The sequence below is a fragment of the Nematolebias whitei genome, chromosome 18, assembly GCF_014905685.2.
Source record: "Nematolebias whitei isolate Nwh7 chromosome 18, NemWhi1, whole genome shotgun sequence".
Taxonomy (NCBI): Eukaryota; Metazoa; Chordata; class Actinopteri; order Cyprinodontiformes; family Rivulidae; genus Nematolebias; species Nematolebias whitei.
The window spans coordinates 16,675,765-16,684,179 of record NC_056515.1 but is presented as its reverse complement, the minus strand read 5'-3'; the positions used below and the strand labels follow the sequence as shown (position 1 = coordinate 16,684,179).

Here is an 8,415-nt window from a genome sequence, read left to right as displayed (position 1 = left end):
GGGTAGAAGCTGTTCCTCAGTCTAGTGGTTCTACACTTAATGCTCCTCAACCTCAACTCTGAGGGGAACAGGGCAAAAAGTGTGTGTGCTGGGTGAGTGGGGTCCTTCATGATGCAGGTGGCCCTCTTCCTGCATCTGGAGGTGTAGATATCTGTGATGGTGGGGAGAGTGACTCCAACATCTTCTGTGCAGCCTTCACCACTCTCTGCAAAGCTTTTCTTTCTGCAGCTGTGCAGCCTCCATGCCACACGTTGATGCTGGAGCACAGGATGCTCTCCACTGCACACCTGTAGAAGGAGGTGAGGACTGAGCTTCCCAGACCAGCTCGCCTCAGCCGTCTGAGGAAGTAGAGTCTCTGATGAGCTTTCTTGATCAGGATGGTGGTGGTGTTGCCCCACCTTAGGTTGTCATTCAGGTATACTCCCAAGTACTTGTAGTTGGAAACCACTTCCACCGCAGATCCTCATATTTTCGAGTGTGTGTGTGTTTGTTCCTTCTGAAGTCCACAATCGTCTCCTTCTTCTTCACATTCATGTGAAGGTTATCCTCTTTGCACCAGCTCTCCAGGTGTTCCACCTCCTGCCTGTAGATGGACTCATTGTTTGTGATGCATCCCACCACTGCTGTATCATCTGAGGTTCAGATGTGGTTTGCAGTTTTACTGGGCAGGTCGTCCAGTGATGTAGCTCTGCTGGCCCATCAACGGCTGCTGTCTGCTTATGGTAAATGGACTGTACTTATACAGCTCCTTTCTATGTAATCCTCAACGATTACATGATTATGCTGTTACTCAAAGCTCTTAACACAGTCTGTGTCCTCATTTACCTCCACACACATATTCATACAGCACTCTACTACACCTCTACAAAGATAATCTGAATCTGTAGACACTAATTGCTGTTTTATCACATTCAGACACCGATGGGACACACATCGGAGGCATTGAGGTGTTCAGTCTTTCCCAGGAACACTTCAGCATATGACAGCTATTGGAATCAAACCCCCAACTCCCCAAATGGAGGACGACCCATCTAACTACTCAGCCACAGCTTCCCCACAGTCTGTATGGAACTACGAACAGCATGGTCCCATAAACCTAGCTGAGTGGGGGTGGTACCGATGGTGGGCGGGACCTTAAGTGGTGAATTGATGAACTGGTCTATTAAGTCCACTGTTTTTCCAGTCAGAACATCTCACCTTAAGGGAGCAGTCACACAAGCTGGATGCGATTTTTGAGAATCGTAGGTCATTGCAGCTCCTACAACTCGCCGGCACGAAGGAACCGACCTTGGAGAAGGCTAACAAGCACGGACCAGTGGAATGTCCACAAATCAGGCTGTCTGGATTCACCATTGAGTGAACCAGCAGAACTGAAGGCCAACATGAAATCAGTAAGCTGGAGCAAGAACACCACCAGCCTGATCAAGAAATCTCATCAGAGACTCCACTTCCTCAGGCGGCTGAGACGAGCTGGTCTGGGAAGCTCAGTCCTCACCTCCTTCTACAGGTGTGCAGTGGAGAGCATCCTGTGCTCGAGCATCAATGTGTGGCATGGAGGCTGCACAGCTGCAGAAAGAAAAGCTTTGCAGAGAGTGGTGAAGGCTGCACAGAAGATGTTGGAGTCAGTCTCCCCACCGTCACATACATCTACACCTCTAGATGCAGGAAGACGGCCACCTGCATCATGAAGGACCCCACTCACCCAGCACACACTTTTTGCCCTGCTCCCCTCAGAAAGGAGGATGAGGAGCATTAAGTGTAGAACCACTAGACTGAGGAACAGCTTCTACCCTGAGGCTGTTAGACTCATGAATATCTAACCAGAATAATCACTGTGAAAAACCACATCATGTTGCTGCTGATCTGTTTCATGTTGCTGCTGATCTGTTTCAATGTTGATGTGATGTGTTCATTCATGCTCATCTGCTCACAGACTCATGTTCATGTTTGTGCTGATGTTCAATGTTTTATGTTATGAGTGCTTAGTGTATATTTAGTTGATGTTTTTCTTAGTTCATATCTTAGATGTTATTACTGTTTTTCTTATACATTTTATTGTTGGATGTAACTGGGACCCTGTGTACATAATTTCACTCCACCACATGTACCACATGAGGTGCGAATGACAATAAAGAATCTCTGACTGTGAAACTATCTGGAAGTGTTCATGGACAATAACACCATCTTGTCGTTCCCCAGCAAAATGTATTATGTCCATGTTGCTTTTGTGCTGGTTTGTTTTTTGTGCTACCTTACACTGTGCCCTATGTTCAAGGACAGGGTGCAAGATCTTTTTTAAATAAAAAACCTTCTCTCCTCATGTTTTCTTCCTCTTTTCATATCTAAGCGATAAGGGCAGCGCTTCATAGAAGCTGCAGCCCCGGTGCACTTCCGCCTACCCTTCAGACGGCTGTATGGAATAATTTCACTGTACTTAACTATGCAATGACAATAGTTGATTCTGATTTTCTGCTGAACAGATGACTCCACCCCTTTCTGATGACTATGCAGCTGATCAATCAATAAATTGATCAGCTCCATCTAGTATTGTAGTACTCTAGACCGGTCTTGGTATTGAGACCGGTCTCAAGACCACTTTTTGATGGACTTGTCTCGGACTCTACCGCATTTGGTCTTGGTCTCGGACATCGAGATTTTATTTCAAGACCAGTCAAGACCACAACTGTGGACAAAAATCACTAAATTACCAGAACATTGTCCAGTTTATTTGTTAACATCTTTGTTTTTAGTGGATGCAAAACGTACTAATTCAAATCCAAGCGATAACGTGACTCATTGCTAAATACATTTTTTGTTACCACTGTCACGCCCACCCCATTTCACTCGCACGAGTCACTCCCAGTGTGGCCAGATTGGGCGGTTTTCATTCTCATTTTGCTGGGAACTCTGGGAAGATTTTTGTTGGATTGTTGCGTTTTGCCACATATTAAATTACCTTGGTTTGTACTGATGTGCGTTCATGTTCAAACAGTAAATATTCTGTAACAATATATTGATGGGGCAGATTTTTGTCTGATGTGGCTGTTTTTAACAGATTTTTGGGCTGGAAAACCTCGACTATCTGGCAACACTGGAGAAGGTGAGAAGTGATTGTTTGGGCGAAGGAGAAGATGTCTGCCACATCATCAGTTATAAAATTTGCCTATTTAAATCAAAAAGAATATACTTGCAACTATATGATAATCCTTGGTGTTGAGTTTGGACTTGTGTTTTGTCACTGCAGTTTTTTAAAGCTTGGCATGTGATGAAACTTCTCCCAATTTAACAGTCGAGTCATTTTATTGTTGAATCACATGAAGTTAGGCCACTGAATGTCTGATTTCTTTATTGTAGCTTTGAACATTTATAAAAGCTGATATATTCATTCAAAACCAAACTTAAAGTTGCAGTATGTAAAGTTTATAAAAAATATTTTATAATAACATTTTATATTTTATTTATTTTATTTGAGGTCTTGGTCTCGGACCCTAAAAGCCTTGGTCTTGGTCTCGGGTTAGGTGGTCTTGAACACACTAGCTCCATCAGAATCAGAGAAAACGAGACATCACCGTTGCTCTAAAGGAAGTGACAAACGGCCAAGTTCAGTTTTGAACATTAGAAACTTTTAATCTGAAGAAAAAACTTTCACAATAAAAGATGATTGTTTCCTGCTTCCTTTCATATGACCTCACAGATCACCTCAATGACCCCCCCGGTGCCCCGCGCCTCATGTTTAAAACTGCCAGACTACAATCGTGAAAGACAGACAGAGGATTCTGGGCACAAGGGTCACACAGTTTCCAAAAAAAAAAAAAACGTTTTTACAAACATTCAAAAGAAACGCTTTAAACAAATAACTATTTTGAAAAGTTTCACCATATCCCCATGGAAACTGATGTCATCAAGTTTTATTCATAAATTTAAACACAAACAGGAAACCAGTCACAAAAGTTAGCAGACTGTCAAAATAAAAGCAGTTGGTACCATGTGATCACCTTCGGTACCGGCCCCTCTCCTTGTCCCGCTCTCTCTCCCGGTCTCTGTCCCTCGCTCTCTCTCGCTCTCGCTCACGCCGAGGTCCACCACGCTCGCGCTCACGCTGACGCTCTCGCTCCCGCCTGCTGCTCACCACTGCCTGCGTCCGCCGCAGGAAGTCGTCCACTCGCATGTCGTAGTCGTGCTGCATGACGAGAAAAACAGTCAGTATGGTCCATTCAGGTCGGGGTTTAAAAGGAGCAGAACCAGAGCCGAACTCACTGGGCTGGAGGCGAAGGCACGGTGCTGCGGCACGCGCTGCTTGTCTCGGAAGCGAGGGGGCGGAGCCTCGTGTGGTGGGAGGGGTGGATGGTGGTGGTGATGGAAGGCCTGGTGGGGAGGGGGTGGTGGGTGGTTGTGGTGGTAGTATGGGGGGGGGGGGGGGGGGCTGCTGCTCCACGTTGGGATATGGTGCCTGCTGACACAAACATGACATCATCGGTACACCGAACAGCTGATCGATGGTGCTGAGGCCTCTGATTGGCCCCAGTCAGATCAATTAACAATAGTTTCATCATGTACTTCACTAAATGCTGTGCTCCAGTTACTCTACAAATACTTCAATGACAGTACTCCCACCCCTGAAAATGTAAGTGAAAACACAATACCCGGTATAGAGATCTGTAAATCTCAAACATTCTATATCAGTAAACATATAAAATGTAGAAACTAAGATATTATCTCATGTTTTGGAAGAAAAAGACAAAGAAGAAAATTTTGTTGTAATGACAGCGACACGTCTGTTGAAAGTTGTTCCAGCAGACGTGGACTGGAAGCACTTTACCTGGATCTCACCTCGACACTGTCTGGCAGAAAAAGCCATGAATTAAAAGTTCTCCGTCCCCATGACCGACATACACACGTTTACTAACTGTACTGAGAAAAATGTCATTAATGAACAATCAAATGTGAAAATAAACAGCATTAAGAGACTGCATGAGCTGAAATCCTGTAAATATCATTTTAGAGGAGAAATGTGTCGGTCTGGAAACGTAAAATGAAACATTTGAATATTTGCTCTTCAAAAGACTTTCCTGTACTAAAATTTATTAAAATAGATCTGACGACACTCAAAAAGTTAACTAGACAAAAGTTATTCAAAATGTCTCCTTCAGATCCGTTATTAGACATGCGATACTGTGTACTTTTACTAAGGTTATGTACTCACTATACTGTGTACTCTTACTGAGGTAATGTATACATGTATAGGGTTGGGCTTCGAGTCTCGAGAATTGATTGGAACTGGGACTAACGTTCCGATTCTCCCAGAATCGTTCAGATTTTTTTATTTTCAATTCCTACTTTCGATGCCCAGTCCGCCGACCGGAAGAAGCCGCCGAACACCAACGAAGAAGAATCCACAGGAAGTGTTCGCATACATGGACAGTAAGCAGCCACGATCGAAAGCGTGGCTTAACTTAAATAAAAAATTTAAACAAAGACCAGTCTGCTCAGTGCAGCGCTTGCAATAATTTTATATTGTGCAAAGGAGGGTGCACGACCAACACTTCCAGGATCATCATGTAGAAGTAACAGAGTGCTCCGTCTTTGATGGCTCCGACCCTCAGCTGTTAACCCACTGCAGTCAGAACCAAGTACGTAAAACTATAAACTACGTCTCATACCAACATTAAGGCAGCTAACAAGTTATACTCGACTTAAAGCAGTAGGTCAACTAAAATGCAAACACCATGCTAACGTTAGCTCGTATTTTTTCTTCTTAGACAAACGACCTGAAATGGCTAATAATGTTAGCCAGGCCCCACGATGTGCTCCTCCGTTCACCATCGTGTCCAAGGGAAATATGTCGGTGCAACTAACTGAATGAAGAGTGCCACAGAACCGTTACAGCAGATATTGTGAAAAGGTTGCATCCCTTTTCAGATGTGGAATCACCAACATTTAGGTTCGTTAGTCAATAACAATAGAGCTAAGCTAATTAACTGTCCATCCTAAGCTAACGTTACAGTAACAGTGACATTACATGTTTGTTTCTACGTTTGCAGGGACATGGTGAAAACCATCAACCCAAGTACACACCACCTACCAGGGACCACTTGTCAAATAAGTTGATCCCATCTTGTTAAAAGTTGGAGAAGAGTTGCTCTGTGCTTTAAACAGAAGATGGATGACGTGTCTGGCAGCAGATCCAGAGAAAGATGATTGAGCAGGTGAAATGTCATTCACAACTGGCCTTTCCTGCTTTAAAATCTGAAATCTAAATACTAGTAATGTTCTTTGTGGTCAACAGAGGAAGACTGTGGAGATGATGGGGTCACCATGCAGTCTGAGGAAAGGTCTGAGAATGAGGGAGTGGAGGAGGAGGAGGAGCGTGTAAGTTTATGACAGCTGAAATTATATACAGTGAGGAAATAAGTATTTGAACATCCTGCGACTTTGCAAGTTCTCCCACTTAGAAATCATGGAGGGGTCTGAAATGTTCATCTTAGGTGCATGTCCACTGTGAGAGACATAATCTAAAAAAAAAAAAAAATCCATAAATCACAATATGATTTTTTAATAATTGATTTGTGTGTTACTGCTACAAATAAGTATTTGAACACCTGTGAAAATCAGTATTAATATTTGTTACAGTAGTGTTTGTTTGCAGTTACAGAGGTCAAATGTTTCCTGTAGTGTTTCAGCAGGTCTGCACACAGCGCAGCAGAGATTTTGGTCCATTCCTCCACACAGATCTTCTCTAGATCAGCAGGTTTCTGGGCTGTTGCTGAGAAACACGGAGTTTGAGCTCCCTCCAAATATTTTCTATAGGGTTTAAGTCTGGAGACTGGCTAGGCCACTCCAGAACCTTGATATGCTTCTTACGGAGCCACTCCTTGGTTCTCCTGGCTGTGAGCTTTGGGTCATTGTCATGTTGGAAGACCCAGCTTCAATGCTCTAACTGAGGCGAGTGGAATTAAGACCAAAAAGTTCTATTTTGGTCTCATGTGACCACAGAACTTTCTCCCATGACTCCTCTGGATCATCCAAATGGTCATGGGCAAACTTAAGACGGGCCTGGACGTGTGCTGATTTAACCAGGGGAACCTTCCGTGCCATGCATGATTTTAAACTGTGACGTCTTAGAGTATTACCCACAGTAACCATGGAAACAGTGGTGCCAGCTCTCTTCAGGTCATGGACCAGCTCCTCCCATGTAGTTCTGGGCTGATTCCTCGCCTTTCTTAGGATCATTGATACGCCACGAGGTGAGATCTTGCATGGAGCCCCAGTCCGAGGGAGATTGACAGTCATGTTTAGCTTCTTCCATTTTCTAATAGTTGCTCCAACACTTGATCTTTTTTCACCAAGCTGCTTGGCAATTGCCCCATAACCCTTTCCAGCCTCGTGGAGGTCTACAATTTTGCCTCTGGTGTCTTTGGACAGCTCTTTGGTCAGTCTTAATAATGATCATGCATTTAATGATCCCTTTTTACTGATAATATTGATAAACCTGTTGTTTGTTTAGGAACCACCTCCCTGCAATCTGTCCAGAAAGTCTCCACTGGAAGAGATTTTTGCTGAGGAAGAGGCACAGAACGTAATGTCACAGCTCCATGTCCATGAAGAAACGAGTGGAGAGAGGGCTGCAGATGGACCAGGACATTCCACCAGATGTTCTGTGTGAGGACCTGCTGCTGGTGGTGGAACCAACACAAGACTTATCCTTTGCTGTCAGATCTTGCTTTCTCATATTTATGTGTTCAAGCTTCTTCTACACGCAGCAAACATGTGTTCTCCACTGCAGGAGACACCGTCTGTCCAGAACGTTCACACATACTGCCTGAGAAGCAGATATGATCATTTTCCTCAACAAGAACCGTTTCTGAGTTTATACTGTACCTGCTGCTAATCTGGACTGGGTTGTACAAGTTGTTCTTTTTTATCATCATGATAATTTAGTTTGATATTCTGCAGCAGGTTAGCCCTTCAGTGGGAGCTCAGTAACATGGCTGCACCATCACACTGGACATGTGGAAATGTGTTCCCATGACGTGTTCAAACATAAAGCTCTCTTGTGAAAGTGTAAGAAAATTCACAACATTTATATTAAAGTTAATAAGTTTGATATTTATGTACTGGTTGAAAATAGCCCTGTGACAAATCCATAGTAAAGTTAATAAAAAGTTAAAGGTTCATAGAATTAAAATTCAAATAGAAGTTCAAATTATTTCATCCAGAAAGAACTCTGGTTCATTTAAACCATGTAAATCTTTTGAACCCTGCCTCTAAAAAGAATCAAGAATCTAATAGGAACCAGAATTGTTCAAATTCAAACGATGCCCAAGACTAGTCATGTACACACTATACTGTGTACTTTTACTAAGGTCACGTACTCACTATACTGTGTACTCTTACTAAGGTCACGTACTCACTATA

General features: G+C 43.4%; 1 protein-coding gene across 1 annotated transcript in view; it reads right to left on the bottom strand.

Annotated features, from left to right (window-relative positions):
- Positions 1-3,918: 3,918 nt before the first annotated feature.
- Positions 3,919-8,415, bottom strand: part of ythdc1 (YTH domain containing 1) — a gene marked incomplete in the record, with an annotated part of 37,460 nt that continues 32,963 nt past the window's right edge. Inside the window, 3 exon segments of the mRNA XM_037692113.1 lie at positions 3,919-4,180; positions 4,258-4,422; positions 4,424-4,450. Of these exon segments, the coding sequence (XP_037548041.1) occupies positions 3,992-4,180; positions 4,258-4,422; positions 4,424-4,450 (381 nt within the window).